General features: G+C 37.0%; 3 protein-coding genes across 6 annotated transcripts; 1 reads left to right on the forward strand and 2 right to left on the reverse strand.

Moving 5' to 3' along the window:
• The first annotated feature begins 765 nt into the window (after positions 1–765).
• Positions 766–2,604, forward strand: LOC116178542 (myrosinase 1-like). The gene is made up of 7 exons (XM_031498065.1): positions 766–939; positions 989–1,564; positions 1,607–1,701; positions 1,748–2,050; positions 2,097–2,231; positions 2,279–2,385; positions 2,436–2,604. Exons 1-7 carry the CDS (start codon positions 780–782, stop codon positions 2,575–2,577), a joined length of 1,518 nt encoding a protein of 505 aa, XP_031353925.1. The 5' UTR covers positions 766–779; the 3' UTR covers positions 2,578–2,604.
• Positions 2,559–6,540, reverse strand: LOC116178517 (slit homolog 2 protein-like). 4 transcript variants are annotated; one of them, XM_031498028.1, is made up of 4 exons: positions 6,409–6,526; positions 6,248–6,357; positions 4,626–6,196; positions 2,559–4,522 (listed from the first exon to the last, which is right to left on the reverse strand). In XM_031498028.1, the coding sequence occupies exon 4, from the start codon at positions 4,513–4,515 to the stop codon at positions 2,650–2,652; it is 1,866 nt and encodes a 621-aa protein (XP_031353888.1). In that variant the 5' UTR covers positions 4,516–4,522; positions 4,626–6,196; positions 6,248–6,357; positions 6,409–6,526; the 3' UTR covers positions 2,559–2,649. The 4 variants fall into 4 exon arrangements, with proteins under 4 accessions (XP_031353888.1, XP_031353912.1, XP_031353903.1 ...); XM_031498052.1 differs by lacking the exon at positions 4,626–6,196; XM_031498043.1 differs by lacking the exons at positions 4,626–6,196; positions 6,248–6,357 and having other exon boundaries at positions 6,409–6,540.
• An 842-nt stretch (positions 6,541–7,382) lies between these two features.
• Positions 7,383–13,493, reverse strand: LOC116159267 (leucine-rich repeats and immunoglobulin-like domains protein 2). Its single transcript, XM_031472219.1, has 2 exons — positions 13,376–13,493; positions 7,383–9,147 (listed from the first exon to the last, which is right to left on the reverse strand). Exon 2 carries the CDS (start codon positions 9,139–9,141, stop codon positions 7,723–7,725), a length of 1,419 nt encoding a protein of 472 aa, XP_031328079.1. The 5' UTR covers positions 9,142–9,147; positions 13,376–13,493; the 3' UTR covers positions 7,383–7,722.
• Positions 13,494–23,251: the final 9,758 nt, after the last annotated feature.

A 23,251-nucleotide genomic window follows, 5' to 3' on the forward strand; every position in this document is an offset into this window, starting at 1 on the left:
GTTTCTAGTCTATAACTTTTGATTGAGAAGTCTGATCGAAAAAGTACGAATTGATTTGGATTCTACGCACCCAAATTAATAAGAAAACGTGTTTTCCCAAGAAATTTTGGTGTAGTCGATTTTTGGTAAAAAAGGAAGGTTATACACTGCCTTTTTTTGAGCCCCGAAAAAAAATTGTCTCAGATCGATCCGGAAAAAATTTTTTTTTATGGAATGTGGCCTGTAGAATCCATAATTTCAAACAGTTCCAAGATTGGGCTACTAGTTCAAAAGTGACAGCCTTTTGAATTTTTTTTCGAAATTGGTTTCTAGCCTGAGTCTGGATGATCATTGTTGATAAAGACTTTAAAAGTGCCTCGTAAACTAATTGGTTGCTGATATCCGGAGCGGACGGTGCAACTAACCTAAGATTTTATTAGGAGAGATGTGGTAATAGCAAGCACAAGCAGAATTTGGTTATGGGCTTCCTACTTCCAAGGCGTTGCCAAATCCCGTGAGCAATAGAACCTTCCAGCATGATTTCAAGTAGATGATTAACTTAATCAACCTGGACAGAAATGGGCAAGTAGATTAGTTCCAATTAATCCGATCCTTATGCATGGGCGAAGAGGAAAGGTACCTAATCTATTTCAATAACAATCATTATTAAATAAACAATTAAGGACAGATTATATCAAACCGCAACAATAACTGCGAAACCAATATGAGATACTACCGCTATTAAAATTCGCGATCATTATAAATAGTAGCGAACATTTACTTCTGACTAAACCTGAATCATGCGTCTTGTTTTGGTCGCAATTTTTTTCTACATCAGTTTCGTTCCAGTTAAAGCAATTTTCAGACCGGCTGTAATAAGCAATAGGCGATTACCTAATGATTTCATGATCGGTTGTGCTACCTCGGCGTACCAAGTTGAAGGCGGTTGGAACGAAGATGGTAATTACGCCGGTGATTGATCTAAGTCTTGTTGGTAACGGATTTTTAGGCAAAGGTGAAAACATGTGGGATCGTTTCACCCACGCCCATCCAGAGAATATTTCCGACCAAAGCAATGGTGACATTGCATGCGACTCTTATCACAGGATAAAAGAGGATGTCGAGATGATTAAGGCCGTAGGCTTTCACCACTATCGGTTCTCAGTTTCGTGGAGCAGAATTCTTCCAAATGGTTTTGCAAATGTGGTCAACATGAAAGGGGTCGAGTATTATAATAGGCTCATCGACGAGCTCATCGCCAACGGCATAACTCCGATTATAACAATTTACCATTTTGATCTTCCTGAAGTATTGCAAGAGTTGGGAGGCTGGACCAATGGTTTGATTGTTGATTGGTTCGAAGACTACGCGCGAGTGGTTTATCGCAGTTTCGGTGATAGGGTCAAGTTGTGGATTACGATTAATGAACCAAAGCAGATATGCCATTATGGTTACGGTGATGGTATGCTGGCTCCTTTTTTAAAATCTTCGGGTATTGGCGAATACATTTGTGCACGCAATGTACTCCTTGCACATGCCAAAGCGTACCACTTGTACAAGAACGAGTTTGAGAGCATACAGAAAGGTAAAGTTAGCAATTTAAGACAATGGTAAATAAAAATTTTAGGAAGAGTTAGCCTAACGATCGAATGCACTTGGAAAGAGAGCGGTTCAAATTCAACAGCAGATAAGAAAGCCGCCGCTCGCGATCGACAGTTCGATGTAACTTATGTCCTAAGCCATTACGTTTCTAAATATTTTGTTTTAGTTTGGATTATACACACACCCCATTTATTCTTATCAAGGAGACTTTCCAGCTGTGGTTAAACATGCCGTAAAAGAACGCAGTATTTTGGAGGGATTTCCCCAGTCAAGACTTCCATTTCTTACCTCCAAGGAAGTTAATTACATTCGTGGCACCTATGACTTTTTCGGATTGAACTACTATACCACACAGTACGTAGTGGACGCACCTGCACCTCATATTGGGATGCCATCGATGGATAATGACGTCGGCGTTAGCAGGTACTCAGATCCGAAATGGTTCGTGGGCACTTTTGAATACTTTAAGGTAATACAGTTTTCCTTTAAAACGATTTTGTATGTTCTTTCCGCAGAGCGTTCCTTGGGGTTTCCGGAATCTACTGAATTACATCAAGTTAAACTATAGAAATCCCGAAATCTTTGTAACTGAAATCGGCATTCCCGTTGAGGAAAATTTCGCCAATTATGAAAATATTAAATTTCATAACGTAAGTTCGTTGAAAGTTTACGTTCTGTTAACATTTTTGGGTTACAGGATCATTTAAATGCCCTCTTAGACGCCGTGCAGATTGACAAAGTTAAAGTTAAAGCGTATACAGTTTGGTCCTTGATGGACAACTTTGAATGGGCGAAGGGATACACGTAAGTTAAACGAAAAATGATCAACTGTTTAATGAATAGTCATATTACAGTGTGAGGTTCGGAATGTACTACGTGGACTTTGAGGATCCTGAGCGCAAACGAACGCCAAAACTATCTTATCAGTTTTTTAAGAACCTTATCAAATCGAGAACGGTGACGAATAAACTCGATCAGCGCTTTGTGAAGCACTAAATACTTTAATTACAAGCCATAATTAGAAATTAGAAAACATTGAATTATACATATAAGGATTAAGGCGCATGGTTATTTTTCTTCCATAAGTAAAACATCTTCCCATTCAAACTTTTCGTCCATATCCTCAACGTTGTGGTCAATGAAGTTCCACTTTTCTCCCTCCCTTTGATAGGCGCACGACGCAAAAGAAATGGTACCTACATTATTCAACGCAAGTTTTTCCAATTCAGCTTCAAATCCGCCTGGAGGGCCTCCGTTGAAGAGTACCAGTGTTGTAGGTGGCAATAACTTCAAGTAACCGGTTAAATTGTTGTCAAGTTCAATCCTATGAATGGATCCCAAACCCTGGAAGGTGGCTGGATGAAGAGAGGCGATGTTGTTGGAATTCAAAGCTAAGTATTTGATATACTCAATTCCGTTAAAAGCACCCGGTTCTATGTCAGAAATTTGATTTGACTCTAGCTGGATCAGCTGTATAAACCTTCGTTTGGCAGCAGAGAAACTGTTCGCTGCAATTTTTTCTATTCGATTTTGAAAGAAGTTAAATATCATCAACGATTCCGGGCAACTAAATACTTCTGGTGATGGTAGATTTGTAAAGTTGTTATTCGGCATTACCAATTGAAACAGTCTTGAATTGTGCTTCAGAAGTTCGGGCTTTAAGAAGTTGAGCTTGTTCGCGCCCAAGAACAAGTCACTCAATCTTGGCAACGAAGAGAAGCACTCTTCGTGAAGTTCCTCAATTTGGTTGTTGTGAAGGCCCAAAGTATACAGTTTGGGGAGACCTACCAAACTAGCCTCATCCACCTTCTGAATCAAATTATCGTTTAGGGAGAGTGTCACCACTCTAGTCAGTCCTTCGAAACCTGAATCGGGTAGATCTTTAATTTTATTGTGATCCAAATCTAGTCTAAGACCAAGATCAGTGCAGTTAACAAAGGCACCACCATAACTAGAAATTTCGTTTTTAGAAAGGCTCAATATTGAATGGACTTGCAGACCTTCCCAAATGTCAGGGGTAACTGTCGTTAGTCGATTTTCGTTTAGGTACAAGTCGGTGCAAGTACAACCCGAAAAGGCTCCTTTCTCGATGTTTTCAATTTTATTGCCCGTTAGTATCACTACCTCGGCCATGACTTTTGATAACACTCCCGATTTTAGTGTGCAAAGATGATTGTGTCCCAAATCGAGTACTCCCGCTCGTATAAATAAACCACTCAGAGCAGATTCTTCAATTTGTTCAATTTTGTTGAACGAAAAGTTGACAAGATAACCGTCCATCGCGCGATCGCTTAGTAATCCCTGAGGCAAACAGAGGAGTTCGTTATGCGAAACATCTAAATGCGCCAAATCCTTCAACGGAGCAAAAATTTGAGATCCCAACGTTTTCAATTTGTTAAATTTCAAAATCAAGCATCGCAAGGCGACTAGATCTTGAAATACATTTTCGTCCAGTTCTTCGATTGCATTGTTCGGGAGCTCAAGGTTAGACAGTGCCCGCAAATTTTGAAATGCGTTTCTACTTATAGTTTTAATACAATTATTTTTCAGAACGAGACTTCCTAACCGCTCCAAACCCTTAAACACGTCATCTTGCACCTGCTCTAGGCTGTTATTCGAAAGGTTCAGACTGAACAACGACGAAAGGTAAAAAAATGGACTGTCACCGAATCCAGTGATTGTATTGTTGGTTATTTCGAGGTAACGTAGGTTTCGAATGTGAAAAAAACCGAAACGATCTTGAAGCTCTCCGATATTGCAGTTGTTTATAGTAATTTTGTCCAGTTCGGGATAATCCTTCTGGAAGACTGACCCTGACCATGTGAGGTTATTAGAGGTAACGACGATTGTGTTTACGTTTTCCTTCCCCTCCAGTTTATCCTGGATCTCGTCGAGCGATTGGCAGCCATCAAACGTTTCGGAGAGTTCACACATTTTGCGCCTAAAATAGAACTTTTATTAGAAAACCCATTTTTTTAAATACTATAATAGATGAAACGTGCGAACGACGATAGCGTATTTTCCATACATATTCTACAGTTTACCTTATTCCTAATGATGAGAAAGATTAAAAGCTCATAACCATTAAGACATCACACTTTCCTGCTTTTCAACTAAATTGCTCCAAAGGTGAGAAAGTGCGCATGAAGCCAAGGTGTTTTGTTGTTTTGCCGACGACATCGTGTGTTAAATGTGCTCAAATTTGGAAATAATTCCGTAGAGATACTATAACGACCTCTATATGATTTTCCAGTGCTGAGATTTCCTTCTCCATATGGACGAACGGACAAAATGCTAGTACTCTCTCATACCTATTTAAAAAAAAATGCGCCAAAAAGGATTGTTTTTCTTGTGTGTAACGCTTCAACCGAACAACGGCGTTACCAGGAACAAACTACACTAGTAAATGCAGAAACTATAACTTATAATGGTATTTCGCTCATAATATGGTAAATTTATTTCACCGTTACAACAGTGATTTTTGGAAATAATTCTATTCTATAATCTCAAAAACAAATAAGCGAGTTTAAAAAAGCGACAGATCACCTCGGTGTAACCTTCCGGTGTCAGTGGATTTGACCAATTTTCAATAGGCTTATTACTTGTGGCATATAGGTCAACTGTGCAAAGTTTGATCCAAATCGGTCCAAGCGTTTAAAGTTATCGTGTTCACGGACAGACGGACACCATCGATTCCCCTATAAAGCTTGCATCGCTTTGCTCTGCCACTTAATAGAATTCCTCATATTCTAAGAGTAAATAAAAAAAAATCTTCAAAATAAATACAGATTAATTGATCGAACCAATACGTTATGAACTGGTAGGTAATATCATTGAATTTATATGTAATATGTAGACAATACAATATGAAAAGCAAAGTTCAAAACCATGGAAAGTAAAAACGTGGATAAAGAAGAAATAAGAACCAGAAAAAGATAAGTCTTCCCACATGAACATCGTCAAAGTATCAAATACGGTGTCGAATAAAAGCTCTGTCAACGCAAAAGCATAGTACGAACTGAAGGGGGAAATTTAAATAAATGTTTAGATGAAACCATTGTATTGAGTTTAATTTTAGAATAAGTTCGGCCCATAATTCTCTAAAACATTCATAGATTCATATGTTGAGACATAATTTAAATCTACAAAAATTACTCATAACTAGATTTGACATTTTTTCTTAGTAATTACGTCATATAAAATGATGACGTACAATGGAAATTCTAATGGTATACTATATATAACTGTTAAATCGCAGCGGGTAAAGCGTGCGCATTTTGGCGGATTTACGTCGGATTCTATGTTATGCAAGTAATGAAATCAGAGCATATTTCAAGCTATAAAGTAGGCGACACTAGTGCGGCCGCCTAGTAACGACTTTTTGTCGCCCAGTAGAGTGTAAGGATACCAGTGGCAAAAACTTTTCAGCTATCTTTGAAAAGCAAATTGGTGGTGTGCCCGAGAGGTGTCCTAGTACGGCGACTGGCTCCCCCAAAAATGTTACACTGTAGTGGAACCCCCAGTATGACACACCGATGCCTGGTTTAGTGCCGCCTAGTGGAAATTCTAATCATTCGCGATTTAGTAAACATTAAAAGCAATACTAGAGTGCATCCTAAAATAGAATCTAAAAATATTCTATTTAACGACAAAGTAAGTTACATACCTTCCGAGTTTCGCTCTAGCTGATTTATAAAAGGAATTACTTCCAAACTGAAAGAAGCAGAAGTTGCATACCCATTGTTAGAAATTCTATAAGCAGCGAATGATTGGCCACTTGAAGCGCATGGATGAATAAGATACGTGCACCACTCAAATGAGACTTACAGATCAAAGTTAGCTCCCTAGTACACAGTCACAAATCAGGACTAGTTATTTTTCATTATTATTCAGTCTATTTTGGACAAAGACGAAGAGCTCCGCTTTCAAGCGATCAATATTTGAGTGTTTCGGGAACTCCGACATCTAGGGATGATGATGCGCACTATTTAGCTTGTTATCTACTATAAGATCAGTTATTGAATGGACAGATGGAACCCAGTTCTAGTTTTCTGACCATCAGTTACTAATATCGCAGATTAACTGAACTAGTTAATCTATGCTAATATTGTATCTATTGAAATTAGTAGCAAAATCGTCATTATTAGGTACAATGGAAAAGAAAGGAATAAAATGTTCGCATAAACGAAAATTCTAAATACGCCACTGCAACTTTGGTAAAAACACTTGAACCCTTTAAAGCAAGTTCCACGTTTTCGAGCATCGTTTCTGTTAATTTTCTCGACATTTTAATAGGTTTGAATGAGTAGGGTAAGCCCTTCTTTAACCGTAGGAATAGATAAAGTGATCACTTTAACCGTAAGGGTAGATACAGTGAAACAGATGAGTGTGCATTCCAATGACATCTGTCATTCTTATTTCAAATGCGTGATATATGACAATTCTGTTTCTATAGCAACAATCGCGACGGCAGAACCTAAGCTTGCTATTTTTGACGTCTTTATATTAAATTCAGAATTGTCAGAAGATTTACAATGATTTATATGCATTCTGATATAAAATAAAGTTTTGTATTATACACGACGATAAATGGAAACTAACCATCTCGTGAATGTTCTTGCACTATCCCTTTATCGTCTTGTATAATAAATAACTAAAAGTACAATATCACTGATTTGGTTAATTTCCTTTAAGCATTTAAAAAAATGTTAGTCTTGAACGTGTTTATATTATTTTGCCAATTGAGAGGCCACTTACACCACTGTAAAGAGAGCCAAAGTCGTCGTAAAAAAACTATAAAATCTTCGACAAGAAAACCTTTTTTGCACATTTATTTACTGATTCCTAGCCGCTCCGCTAGTATGTTACATCCATTCCTACATATTAAGGCGTTTAGTGTCATAATAACAAAAGTACGTTCAAAAACAATGACTATTAGTAAAAGCGCGATAAATTATATACAGATTAGTAAATTTACACTGTGCGATCAACAATACTGCTTTGTGTGTCTTTAGTTCAACCTTCAACCTTTCCGTTTCCCTAACATACAAACTGTCCACAAAAATGAAACGCAAATATTTTGCAACGTTCCGGAATTTTGGAGGGAATTTTTATGGTTTCCTACGCACTAATCCCTAACGGTTATTTCGGTATGATGACGGACTCTTGAAATCTATCGTCGAATTTCCATTTGCCGTTCTCAAGCCGGTAGCAGCAGTAGTTGAAGCTAATCATCTCAATGTCTTTCAATTTCAGGTCATTGGGATACAGACTGGAGACGTTGATCTCGATCTGGTTGCCACCGAGCTTCACCTGCCGACACGGCGATAGCTGGTGTAGAATTGCCTTATCGGAAATGTCGTTATTTTGCAGCTGGATGCAGCCGACATAGCTGAGATCCTTCCAGGCACCCGGAACGAATGCCTTAATCTTGTTTCCGTACAGTTGGAGGTCTTCTATGCGATCGATACCACCGAATGCGCCTGGGGTGATCTTGCTTATGTCGTTGTGGTGTAACGATAGCGTGAACAGGTACGTCTTTTCGTCCTCGTTGCTTGCCTGCCAAAAGGTGTTCGGTGCTAGATCAGTGAAGTTGTTGTAGCTTAAATTTAGATTGCGCAAGTTTTGCAGTCGGTTGAACGTCCCAGGTTTGATCGTGCTAAGGCCATTTTCTTCCAAGTGAAGGGTTTCCAAATTAGGCAAGCCCATAAATGCGTCCTTGGTAAGTATGCAGTCGTTTTTGTTTAAATAAAGGGTGTCCAGGTTGTTTAGTCCGAGAAATCCATCAGCGGGTAGCTCGGTTATACCGTTATCGTCGAGGTAGAGTTCCTTTAGGTTCTTTAAACTTTTGAATATTGTCGAGTAGTTTGAAAGTTTGTTCAACTCAAGATGTAATTCCGATTGAATTTCGCAGCGATGGAAAGCTTCCGGATGGACGTTGACTAGTCCGTTGTTTTCTAGATGAAGAAACTTAAAGTTGCTGCCGAACAACCCATTCTCTTCGATTGTGTCAATTTTGTTGTTCGACAAATCGAACTTTTCGATTAGAAGATTATGGAACATGTCGGTGGCGATCTTCGTTAATCGGTTGTGACTCATATCTAAGGTGCCGTACAAAACAGTTAAGGACTTGAAAGCGCCGACTTCGATTGTGTCGATTTGGTTATTGGAAAGATTGAGGGTGGCGCACGTTGTTGTCATCGCGAACTCTGTGAAGCAACCCGCTTGGATCTTGGTCAGTTGATTACCAGACAAATCCAGCTCGTTCATTCTCATACAACCTTTGAAACACTCGATGCCCAAGCTCTTAATATTGTTATTGTTCAAGTAAAGATACTTCAAATTCGTCAATCCTTCAAAGCAATTGTTTTTTATCTCTCCAATGTCATTTCCACTAATATACAGGGCGGTCAGAGCGTCAAATCCTTGAAACAAGCTCCTCTCTAAACTCGCAGATTTGGACGATTCGACTGTGATCTCTTCGGTTTTGGGTTTTGATGCAGCGCCAATCTTCTTCTTAAGATCGTCGAGAGATTTACCGGTAACTGTCGTCTTCGGCATTTTGGCCTACAACAATAAATACTTTAAGTATGAGTCAAACTGGGAAAGTGAAATTGTTCGAAACCTCGGCGATCTTCCAACACGTATCAATTAAGAATTGGCAAGAATGAGCCAAACATTCTTTAACAAATAACTTTTTTATTATCTGTATTAAATATGATCAACTTGGCTGGCATTCAAACAAACAAAAAAAAGAAGGTGAATCCCTGTAATCTATCTTACTCAAGGCAAGGAAGATGAAAGGCGGAGTTGTCTTGTGCCGGCTGAAACAAGTGCGCCGACGTAATGATTTGGAAAACGACGTCCGATGCATTGTAAAACTGTCAGATTCCTTTGGATTTTTGACTATGGACGTCGTAACGGTAAATTTCGTGTTTGTTTACAGAAAAATTAATAATAAGTTTATGTTGTGGAAATGTAATTTTCTTTCGTGGCATTAATCTTAGTAGATAACGTTTTGGAAACAATTTTCATAACACCCTAGAAACAATAGGGCATTCTCGAGTACTAAGATCAATAATCGACAGAGTACATCTCCACTTACGTTGTTGTTGTTTTCTATTTAATTTTAGAAACACCATTCGTTGGAAGATAGGTGACTTTCTGCTAGTGGCGCCGCGCCGCCAGATATATTTCAATAGGTATGGGCCAATCTGGGACCAATATGTTTTACGTTGGGCCATAATTCGCTAGACTGCATAAAATAAAATAATGTATGTGGTTGGTGGTAGTTCTTAGGTGTTGTATTTAACATTTTAGTTTATACTTAAACACTAACAGATATACTGTCCTTAAACTGTTTTGACGTTTCAGAAACTTGAATCAATATCAAGCATTAATTTATTGTTCGATAGACGGCTAGACGAACGCACCAGAAGAATTTCAATAGTAATGTTTTAATTTCCGATTATTGGGTTCCCTAATTATTGTAATTATCTTGCAGAGAAAAAAATTACGAATCCGTACATACCATTGTTTCTTATTTTATAAATTCAGAAACAATAAAAATTTAAAAATTAAAAACTGTGGCGTTTATAAATGGAATAATGAAATCCGCGCCTGCATTTGCCATTAGTTACTTTTTTTTATCTTAAACTACCATGGCACCACTGATTTTCTTAAAAGCGCTAGTTTTTAGTTATCCAATTTCTTGGTTTCAAAGTTTATAAGATTAAAGAAAAAATATCTTATAAGCAATCCCGTTTTCAATGTACCTACTACTGAGAAATGTGGAGCAGTCATATCTAGAATAAGGTTTGAATCCTTATTTATTATACAAGTCGATAAGGGGCTAGTCTCCCCCTTTATCGTCCTGTATAATACAAAACTTTATTTTATAGCAGAAGTTACGTCATTATAAAACGTATAAAAATTCTGAATTTAATTTAGACGTCAAAACTAGCGAGCTTAGGTTCTCCAGTCGTTTCCATGGAAACAATATTGTGTTTTGTTCTTAACTTCAGAACTGAAATTTTATTTCGCGCTCCGCGTCCCATTTCGATTATGCTAGACTGTGCAACAGAAATAAATCCCATCGAAGAAGAAACGAACTCAGATGTGGCAAGTGTTATGGCAAATGTGGCTGTGCTGTACACTGTACAGGGTGAATCGAATCCGTTGCTCACATTAGCTATAAGAAATTATTACTTACATTAAATTACTTTTAAGTGATTAACTTGAAAATTTATCGGATGAACTTGGCGTCTTATAGGACGTTGCAGGGGGCGTCTTATCAATTATTGTTCTTCTTGATCTGAAGTTTTTTTCTGTTCTAGTCCTAGTACTTTTCTTTACCTAATTAAAATACATTGCACAATAACTATAAAGAACTATGCGCTACGGAACTGGGTGCACTAACCTGCACACTATGTACAGAATGGTTCAAATTCGTAGTTTACAATTAGGATCTCTGCACTGGTGGGAGATACACGTAGTTTGAAATTTTTGAAAAATCTTTGAATGAGATATCACGGAAAAACTGAAAATGTCAATTTTTGTTTTCATTTTCCCTAGTTTAAACGGTCGGTAATGGACGATTGCCGTTAGCTCCTTGTGTGGGTATACTTTCTTATTTCTTATGAACCCTCTACTGGATTTTTACGGAATGGGATAATAATAATAATAATAAAATAGCTTGCCACACTCTATACTTTCGTATAATTTACAAGAAAAATTTCAAAATCAAATGTTTTACATCCATTTCTCATCAAAAGAACTGATTCTGTAAAAATCCAATATGACGTCCACGTAGCTTCCACGTCTAGCGTGTAGCAATTCAGATTCTCCGAAAAAAGTGCTCATAGAGGTTGTTAACGAGAACTGCCCATATCCGACTGTTTAAGCTAAGGAAAATGAAAACGAAATTTGACCTTTTCAGTTTTTCGGTGATATCTTAGCTATTTTCAACGATTGTTTACATTTCAATTAAATTTCAAATGCGTTTTCTTAGTCACAAATAGGGGCAACTTTGCCCCCATTAACGTACACTGTATCGCTCACGGTTATGGAGACCATAATCGTGAGCCACGAATTTGAACCATCTTGTACAAGATACAGGTTTAGGTAAATCATTTCCTCTATGAATCGATTGTCGCTAGTAGTGCTAGTGAGAATAGATACCGAATATTTACGTATAACATAGACTAATAATAATGACAGATGCCATTATAATTACTTGTTTAACTTTAATGTCTACCCTTTCCCCGAAACTTTATCCACTCATTTCATTTAAACCCATCAAAATGTCAATTTAATATCTTCTGTAAAATAAAATCAAGCAGTGGGCGCTACTTGCAGCCATACTGCTTCCAAGTGTTGTGTAGGTAAAAGCTTTGAATATAATTTTATATTCAAAGGTAAAAGTCAGTAACAGAATTCAAACATTACTACCTATTGTGAAAACAGAACCTATATTGCTTTTTGCTGTACAACAAAAATGACCTGGAACCTAGAAGTACAACACGCCAAGCAGATATCGTATAATAGTTGGACACAATTGATGGAATTTGGAATTTCTAAAGAAGTTTAGACCCACTAACAAGTTAATTATTTTGACTAAATCTGAAAGCCACAAACATATTTTTGCACAAACACATTGAATTATTTTAAACTAAATTTTAGTTTTTTTCTAAATGTAAACCACTAAAAATAGTGGGAAAGATGACTAAAAGTAAAAATATATCTATCAGCGGTTTTAATTAAACCGTGTGTGTGTATGGGATGTGTACCAACACAAACAATTTGATTAATTACTTAAATTTCAAAATTGATTTCCAGTATATTAGTATATATAACGTAAGGAATGTTCATTTGCACATAGTGTCTAGGTAAACAAGTTATTGACTTTTGCTCATTCAGAACCAAAAGTGTGATAAAATTGGAGAGATGTCAGTGGTCTACGACTCATAGATTTTTATTTGTTGTAACCAAGGAAAAAACTCTGACCCGGACGCTTATCAAAATAAATTTATTTGGATTTAATTTGATTTGCCAATGACCGATTCGATTTCCCCCATTTCCCCATAGTTGGGACCATTCCAAAATGAAACCAGTTATAAGAAAGTTGCTTCTATCCGAAAATAAGTTGAATGTTGAGCGCTCGATTTCATTTAAAGAAGATGTCCAGCATCACGAAAGTTCGAATGTTATTTTTGGAACATTTTCAATCACTTTCGACGAAAACCGAGTTTACAAGGGCGACAGTTTTCTAGAGGGATTTTTAAAACAAACTCAGTAAAAGACAAATCACTTCAGAGGAATCATCCAAAGCAAAAAATGCAAAGATCTTTTTGATCCACATCTAATGTTGGGCAACTCCTATAGTTTAGACTAATTGGTGTCCAAATTCCTATATAATTGGCTAATGAGTTAGCAATTATCTCGATGGGAGCTACTTTGACATTTTTCGTACCGGCCAGTTTCATATTACCAAACAAAAATCAAATCGTCAAATCAACAGATTTAGCCGTATCACTCGAAATAACTTTGAAAGCGAATAAAATTAAAATAGCTAATATTAGAAACTTGGAAAAGTTACAGTTTTTGAGCCAAATATTAATAAGTATATGTTTGTGTTATACACCAAAATAATTTGCATACATCGGCGTTTATTTCTATTTGCTCGTTACAATTATCTTGTGACAGCGCAATGAAAATCTACCCGGCCAATTGGCAAACGATTGAAAACTGGTTTAGCAATTAACGCGGTAATTAAGAAATAGGGATAGGCACTTACGATTGATCGAGATGAAGTTATCCGAATTCACTAAAAAAGTTGTATGAAGTGTTGGAAATCCGGACGAACGTCTTTTGGATACAGTGTCACATACCCAACAGTCCCACAACTCGGTTCTTACACATATATCTTACAATATATTTTTATACCGCCATATATGACACCCACGTGATCCCTTACGTAGGTGCCTATGATGTACGGGGACGTAGACGTTTAAAAATATGAGGGCATAAAAATCAACATTTAAACAGGTGTCTCAAAAGGAATTACATAAACGTCAAAATTGTGGTAATTTAAAAGATCATTCCCATTTTTTCGAATTCGGCATGTGTGCTTTTAAAAATAGTTTTAAGACGAGTATACATAAATCACGAAAGGTGGTTATATAGTGTAAAGAAATTAGTACTTGGGCCACCACCTCTTCGACATCTACACATCCACGGAGGCAAACATTCTAATACGGAAGCAAAAGTTAATTTTACATGTGGTTGACAAACGTTGCCTGCTAGTAGCTTCAAGAACAATAGTTGCCCTTTAATGACTCGCATGCCAGTGTTTGTTTATTGCCTTTAATTTAATATTTGGAACTATATAGTTCCAAATAGGTTTTTCAAACTGCAAGTTTTAAATCTTCTTGTCAACGTGCTTAATTAAAACTCTATTATACCTCAGCTTTTTCTCTCACTTGATTTTCGAGGCATGCCTATATCCTTGATTTTTTTTGCAAATCGGGTTGATGACTTTATTTTTATCCAGGTGGTCAGCTATTAACGACTGGAATTTTTTAGGAATCCACTACACTAGCGTCCGGTGCACGAATTTTAGGAAATCCAAAGTTTGTGAGGTGCTAGTGCAGTGTTAAAACTGTTGACCATCAGTCAACATGAGAAAGGAGATGTGTAGACATCAAAGATTAATCGTTTCAGGTAGAATTACAACCATCGGCAGGGGTGGCTTAGGGTTTCACATCATATAATTAACATTTTTGTATTTTTTGAAATGAAACAATTATACGAGTATATGAGTAATTTGTTTTGTGGATTTTATGTATCTGTTAAAAATTATTAAATTTTTGCCTCATACACCGTATTGACATATTTGGCGCTTGTAACTCTTCAATCATTATTATGTCACCTTGGGAAACAGCCATATTGTGCAAAACACAACAAGCTACAAGTATAGTTAATGCCTTCTCAAGTCTGCAGCGAAGTCCAATGTTTAGGCATGGACATTTTCTAACCCAAACCGTTCTACGAGGTTTCCCGTTGAGTATTGGGTTTCGTTGTACGCCCTTTGGCTGGAACTTGCGTTAATATGTAACGTTTTCAAGAATATCCATTATCGCCAAAAAGATATCCTCTTTCGAAATCCACCCACATTTTGTATTTTAAGTTTGGCAGTTATGTTTTAAGTAACATTTCCTGTTTCCGGATCGCTATGGTCATTGGTCATACTTCGGAAGGTTGATATTTTCAAATTCTTCCCAACAATCATATAATTTTCCATTGGATTTACCCTGAATATCCATAGGTGAAACGTTTTTCCCCAAAATCGTCATGAAACCCTCATTTCATGCCTACTTTATGTCAGGAAATTTTAGGTTCCAGACCAGACTACTTTTTCTGTCGTCTGTCACTTTACCGGCCGCACCTGTCACATTGCTAAATGTCTAAAATGACTCCTGCCATCACTGACAGATTGGCATTAGTCAAAAGTTCTAGGTATATGAAAATTGAAAATTAGAATAATGCTCCCGTCTTATTTGGACATGAATTAATTGGCACCGTTACCACTTGATTGATATTGCAAAAAAGTTAATGAAGAAACTAAGCCAAACCTGCATATTAAAAATATCCAAAAGGTCATATTAGCGCTAAATTTACCAAAAAATTAAGGTTGGGTGTCATAAATTTTGGCGTATAAATTACATAAAATTGTGGCTATTAAAAATATTAAACGAAAAAGAGATTGCGTACGAGGTAATTGATAGATGTAAAAATGTTTACGGCCCATAAAAATCGCACGCAGGTAAGTACGTACTTGTAATCGTCCAAAAGGAATCTGCGAAAATATTCTCAAGGATTGTAAAAGTTGCTTCTATTTTTGAATGGTTTTTTTCTCTCAGTATAATAAACTTAACGACGAATTCCACTCAATCGTATAAATAGAAATCATTTTTCAAACGCTTAGCTTTTCCTCTTGTTTTCCAACTTTACAAAAAGTGCAATGTACCTACTTCTGTTATTCGTAGGCAGCCGCGCGCGATTTGTTTAATTGAAACTTTTTTGGCTATTCACTCCCTAAGGATGCCAGAAATAATTAATGCGTTTCATTCATATGACCGAAAACTACGGTGTATTTATAGGGCCGATTGTTCGCAGAAAGAGAGCGAAAGTCGGTTAAATTTTACCAAATCGCTTGATTAATGTCGGTAACGACAGCTACAAATGGCTGCCACAGCCGTTTGTATTTTTCAAATTTTAGCAATCGTTTAAAGTTTGCTAATTGGCATATTTATAAAACATAAGCATATTTCCCCCATTGCTGTCTATAGAAACGCATCGTAATATTGTTCACAAAAATAACAAAATTTGAGTGACACACAGTCGCAGCCAGTATTTTTAAAGCGATGACACGGCACATTTTAACAAAAACAAAAACATCGAGATTACCAACATTTCCTGAGTTAATACTAAGAGCAAGGATGCAAGGAGCAGTATGACTAAACAAAGAGAATAGGTATATAGGATGTAGATGTAGGGAAAGATTAGGGAAACGTTTAAGGGAATAAAATCTTATTAGGTAGGTATATTATATTATATTTGCGGTTTTCTATACAACTCGTAGACCATTTCATCATACTATACGTGTTTTTTTTACTATATCTACCTACTCTCATTTTGTTTTTTCACAAAATATGGGAAAACGCCGCCGTCCACATGTTATTAATTATATTTTGACCATGTAATCGATTCACCAATCACCAACCAATTTTAGAATTGGATAACTATAGATCCAATCACGATAGGAATATCGGAATGGCCCAATAAATAAAAGAAACTAACCATACCATGGGTTTACAAGCACTTAAATCACAACAAAAGCTGCCCTATTATACTCCAACTAAGGAGGCCTCTAAAGATAATTATGGGTAAAATTATAACCACTGCAATTATCCATGTAACAGAGAGGGAAAATATAAATAAACTATAACTTCTAAGAGTATCGTTGAAGAAGTGCGGAGAATTCCAAAAAATCTATTAAAAAACCTATACAACTGAATAACGAAGGATCCTCGAGATGGTTTTTGGGCTGTAACTTTTTGAACCGATACGTATAGCCGAAAAACAATAGCGACCTTTCTTATATTCTTAAAAACATGTGTATCAATTTTCAAAACTACCGGAAGTTTCTAAACGAGGTTATCGTGTACTTGGACAGACGGACGGGCAGACAGACAGCAATACAAAATTATAAACGGTCTCTAGGATCACTATCCTGTGGACACCCTGCATACAACAAACGAATTCGATCTCTAACGCTGACAAAGTCAAACTTGTCGACAATCTTATTGTTTGACAAACACATAGGTACAAAAGAGCTAGGGTTTAGGTACCACAGATTACGTACCTATAGTACCATTGCATTTAAAAGGTCGACACATTATAATTTTGAATTACTATCTGTCTGTCCGTCCGTCCGTCTGCCTGTCTGTCCGTGCGCACGATAACTTTGTTTAGAAACGTGGGATTGCTTTGAAAATTGGTATACGTTTTCTTAAGGCTATAAGAAATGTCGCTATTTCAGTTATGTAGACTATTTGGCCAAAGTTAGTAGTCACACAATCATATCTAGGAAAAGTATTGATTATTCAGTGTGGTGGATTTATTGCTTAATGACATGTTTTTGTTTGTAAAAATTTGACTCGTAGTCAATACTTATACGTGTTTTTATCCTCTAAACCACAGTGATGGTCTGCATTTGCATCGACCGGTGAAAATCGTACTCCAACAGACGTATATTGTGTCTTTCAATTTAAATTGTTAAAATGAAGCACAACATTTTTTCCTTGCTATGTTTATGGATCCCGATCTTCTCCTCGTTAGAAATAATTAATGATGACACAAATGAAGTACGAATTTGTGTTAGCGATGTCATTCGTAGTGCTTTCACGGATAAATGGGCACTTTATGTTTTATTCGGCAGATATGGATCGAATCTTATACCACACAAGATTGAAAAGCCTCATGTACTTGTTGATATCAACATGGAGGTGAGACACACTTTCAAAGACGGCAGCAACTATGCAATTTTCACGGAGAATGCAACCGCGCTAATAAAGATTCTAAACCATCTTAATCTGACAGAAATCCTCTGGAATCGCGATGACTCTCCTCGTGGTAAGTTCCTCGTGATAACAGCTTCGGAGGATGTGGAATCGATATTTAAGGCGTTGTGGATGCACAAAATATTTCATGCCATCGTTCTTGTGGAACGATTGAAAAGGTTGTATACCAGCAACCCGTACGACCCAAAGAATTTATGTAAGTCGCTTGTAGTGAAATACACGGTGCAGGATTGCACACAAAATTTGGAGCTAAAACCATTTCAGTTGTATAAGACTTTTAATGGTTGTCCCATCTACTACCTCTATATGTACAATCATTCCACAGCAACGAATGCCATAGTTGCAGAAATAGACCGTGACTTAGAGAGTACGCTGAACACCAAAATGATCCGCGTCAATCTTCCAGATGCAAAGAGACTTCAACACGGTGAAGTTTGCCTATTCCATTATGTCATGCTTACCACAGGAAGTACATGGTTCGAAAAAAGTCATACGTTTTTTCTAGATGACTTCGTATGGGTCGTTCCGCTAGGTAAGCGACAGTCTTTTACACTAATCGACACTATTTTTGAATACAAACTCTGGATATTGATTTGCTTAACTTTCATGCTTTCATTGGCAACATGGTGGACCATTATTGTACTCTCTAAAGCTCCACAAACGTTCGCCAACTTCTTTAACGCTTTTCTAGATCTTTTTTCATTGACCACGTGCGGATTTCTTCATCGAGTGCCAAAGATCAGGGCACTAAAGACTGTACTCATCGCACATCTTCTCTACGCGATGGTCATTCAAACAGCCTTCAAAGCCAATCTCATTAAAGCGCTCACCGTCATCAATTACAATAATGACATTGATTCACTGCAAAAAATTGCAACGTCTCACTTGCCCATTTGCATTTCCCCCATACTGCAATACGCATATTACGGTAATCCCAAAATGGAGAACGCAATGTACGCGAAGATAACGAGGAAGTTCGTCAAGTGCACCAATGATTCTTGCGCCGACATCGACTATCCCTGCATATACATGACATTAAATTCTCATCTGCATTTGCTGGCCTTAGATCGGTCACAGGTGAGGGTGTTCGTCAACAACTCGCTGTACGGAAAACCTCAATGGAAAATTTACGCACCGAGGGGTCTTCAGCTCATGCGATCGATCAATAATGTCGTTGACGCGATCGTCGAGGGGGGCATACGTGAAAAGATTACGAATGAATTCGAAACGATTTATCGCATCCAGAAGAATACCTCTGATCCAGTTGCCCTAAAGCTCGCGCACGTTAGGGGAATATTTGCAATTTATTTGTTTGGCATTACAATCTCTTTGATCGTTTTCGCAATTGAAAACATTATTAATAAATTTTAAATGTGCACGTTTTCTGTTTATCGATTTAACAGCACTGTACGGAATAATAAAAAAAAAACATTGCAATCTATGTTGGAACCCTTATAAGAAACGAATTGTACGAAATTTTTGTATATGCCGAAGAGATGCACGGAGATAATTTATAGAAATGAATAACCATGAGTTTAAAAACAACCACGCCGTAGTTTATCAATTGGTCGTTTGATATGGTTTGTTTAACCAATTTGGGCCAAGGTGGCGGAAAATTAGTTATAGTTTTATCCTCTATCTATGTACATATGTTAAGTAGGTTAAGTATAAGATATGTTTTAGTTTGTAAAGGGTAGTACCACCAACCTCCTTGAGCAGGACGGGAGATGGGCAGGGATTTTTTTTAGCTTCTATTTGATTTGAAACCAGTCGTTGTTAAATGCATGCAAATAAATAAATAAATAAATAAAATACAAATTTTTCTATAATTTAACTTGTTTCGGTAATTGTATACAAGCAAATGGTTGGCTACTAAATAAATTAATTTTCTGTTCTGTCTCCATTGAGATATCGGCCTCTGAGCCACCTGGACACTTTGGGTTTTTGCTAATGGGTAGCTGATATGGTCTATATTTGCCCATTAGGTACTCATCATTTACAGTTGTGCTAAGCGGCAACACCCACGACTAGGTTTTCAAACATTTTTTTATGTATTTAACTGTTTATGTACATATTATGATTGTCGCCAGTGGTGCAGCAGGAATTTTACATTGAAATTTATATACTTACCGAAACATTAAACAGATGTTATGAATTTTAGGTTTCATTCCTTTCAAACTAAACCAAAGCCGCCATGCCTTCCTAACTTCAGAACGATGTTTAAATCCTGCAATCAGTGGAATCATGTAATGGTTAGTACCTGGACATCACTTCAAATCAAAAGGTCATAAATAAAACCCAGTCTCAAAATTCTAATCTAAATCTCCTAACACTCTCCATGGTTTCAGTCATTCAATTGCAGAAATTGTTTAAAGTTTGGAATTTTTTGATTTAGGAATCCAGGAGACAGTTTGACATCTCAAAATCAACGGCAACAGATTTTAAAATACGTGTTTAGTTTATTTAAGTATTTTATAATAATATAAAACAAATGTATTAAGTAAGTAAGTAAATGGAAACTAGCTTTTAATTTATTTACTAGGTACTCTTTTTTAACATTCATATTTAGAATAATATCGTGCAGATCGAAAATAAAATCAAACGGTTAGTGGCAGAAATTATAAACAGTTACTTCGGCAAGAAAAACAACGAGTGATACCAACAAGCCTCCCCCATAAATGAGGAAAACGTGACTCAAATGGATAGTGGTCAAAGCAACTGGCCCATCTTCTTCGTCTTGCTTCCTATAGTACGCGTCGTTATTAAAATCGTCTACCATCTTATTGCGAATGCCGCTTTCAATGAACACCTCGACGACTTTGTTTACGGCTTTCATAATATAGTGACCCTTGCGAGAGTAAATCTTCCATTCCGGCCTTAAATGTAGCGAGTTATTAATGAACACTTTCGTATTTCGGAGATCGATTTTTAGTAAGTGAAGATGTGAGATGAGCGTCATATGAACGCATGGGAACTGCACATCCGCGCAGGAAGTCGTATTGCACGTTAACGTTTTTTTTGTGATTTTAGCGTAGAGCTCAACTTTAATTATTGTAGTGTTTGTGTAGTAAGCATTTTTAAGTATTGGGGAGACACAAATGGGCATATTTGATGCTGTAATTTTTTCCAAGTTATCCATTTCGTGTTTGAGACAACCGACCGTGAGTGCCTTTATTAGGTTTGCTTTAAAAGCGGTTTGAATTACCATTGAGTAGACCAGGTAGGATATAAAGATGAACTTTAGTGGACGATTCTTTGGTACTCTTCGTGATAACCCACATGTAGTTACAGAAATGAGATCTGTAGAGATCTGACAGAGCATGTCAAATGAACATTGACCTGTATATAAGATAGCGATGGTCCACCAAGCAGACAACGACACCAGAAAGGCGAATACAATTGAGATCCATACTTCCCACTCAAAAATTGAAGATGAACAGTCGCTTAATGGGACAATCCATACAAAATCGTCATAGTAGACTGTCGGGCTGCTATCGAAACGGGGATCAGTTGGTAAAATGTAATGGTAAAGGATTACATCGGTCTTTCCTATTGTGGTATCTCCTTCTGTGTAAAGATGATTGACCACGGATATATTAAAGATGGTTCCTATGTCCGATGCAATATTTGACATAACGACGTTTGTTACAGTGTGCTCCAGGTAAAATAACACGTAATACAATGGGCATTGATTAAAATTCTCCCATAGAGCGAATCCATTGATTTCTATACTCCATGTGCAATTTTGTACATGGTACTCCTCAAACTCTGTTCCACACACGTTGTTTGGATGATGAGCGTTACTAGTGTACAGTAGTTGTTCATGAACAACAATAACGTTCAATATTTCAAATTCCCACATCACCTTAAACATTTCCCCGGCATCTGGACTTGAAGAGAAGATTACGAATTTACCGCGTGGCGACGATTCCATACTCCAAATCGCCTCGGTCGACTTTAATTGCTCGAGAAACTTTCTCAAATTGTCCGCATCTTGCACGTAAATCAGGTAATTCATGCCGAACTTTAGCGACATGTACACCGGTTGATTACCATCAACAAATATTTGAGGCTTATTCTTAATCCAATACATGTAGTCGATGCTTTCATTGTTAAAAATTGTATAAAGTGTCAAATTCTCGGGAAAAAGGTTAGTAACGATTACCTCCGTACAGACTTGCATTTCCAAATTTTGGTCGTAGATTGCCCAGTCTTCTAATTCTGCGGCACAGAACACTGATAAAATTAGTAGAAGAATGTGTTTCATTGCGTATTGTGTTTTCGTCTAGATCAGGTAATGTGTGCACAGGTTTAGAAAACCAACACATGAAACAAACATTTTTCACCACGCTTCTGGTAGATTAATTTTTGGTGCTGATTGTAAACCTTAATCTTTTGCGTTTTTTCAACAGATGAATATTTTTATCAAACTCTGTTTGTCGCATTGTAATAATAGAAAGTATAGTTTATAATCTAGAAATCTAAGGGAAACGTGTAATTAGAGTCGAACACGAAAATAAACAAATCAATCACGAAAGGCTGCGTACGAATTTAGCCTCAGTTGACATTCAATAATGTTCTCAATATTTTTCTTTTTAAGTACTGGCTTACATAATGATTCTTCGATATGAGTTATAAATTAGCAAGGGAGTCGATGGTGTCCGTCAGTGGCGTATTTACGGGGGGGGGGGGGGGGGATATTATATCCCCCCCCCCCCCAAGAAGAATTGAGTTATCATCATAGCTATTTTTTAGGTATTTAGGTAATACTCCGCTCTCCGCTCCGCCCACTTTAAAATAAAGGCAATAATATATAGGTATATACAGGGTGTCCCTAAAAGGTCTGTACAACGCGCTACCAGGGGTTCTTGGTATCAAAATAGGACGATTTAACCCAACTTACCTCTATCCAAAAGTGCTTCGGTAAGGCGCTATCTACCGCCAAAGATTTAAAAAAAAAATCGTTATTTTTATTTTATCGGAAAATGGTTTTGTCGATTAAAATGAAATTCGGGATGTGAATGTCTAATGTAAAAAGGGTCTTTGTGATATCATCATTTTGATTGTAGTTGCTATGTAGGTGGTAAAATACTGACCATCCACATCTGAAGAGGTCTAAAACTTTTTAACTACTATTTTGACAGTTCTGAATTTTTAGACACTGATAGACAGTTTACTTGCAAGCATTTTTTGTCTCTTGATGAATATCGCTATCTGTGATGGTTTACGAAAAAAAAAAAATTGAGGCATGATGAATGGCATGCACCATACATGCGATTGTTCCTCAAAAAATCAGAAGATGGCTGTGAAACCTTAGAGTGGCGTAACGTTTGTTTGTTGTTTCTTAAACTTGAACAATTTACGTTTTGCTTGAAGACTTAAAATTTCATTGTTAAAATTGTAATATGGCCTTTCAATACAGTAACGCAGAGTTAACTGATATGCTATTAGTGTTTGGATACTGTCGTGGAAATGGTCGCCAATGCGTTAGGGAGTATACTCACAGGTTTCCAAATCGTCATAGCCTA

This window comes from Photinus pyralis, unplaced genomic scaffold (assembly GCF_008802855.1).
Source record: "Photinus pyralis isolate 1611_PpyrPB1 unplaced genomic scaffold, Ppyr1.3 Ppyr1.4_LG1, whole genome shotgun sequence".
Lineage (NCBI taxonomy): Eukaryota > Metazoa > Arthropoda > Insecta > Coleoptera > Lampyridae > Photinus > Photinus pyralis.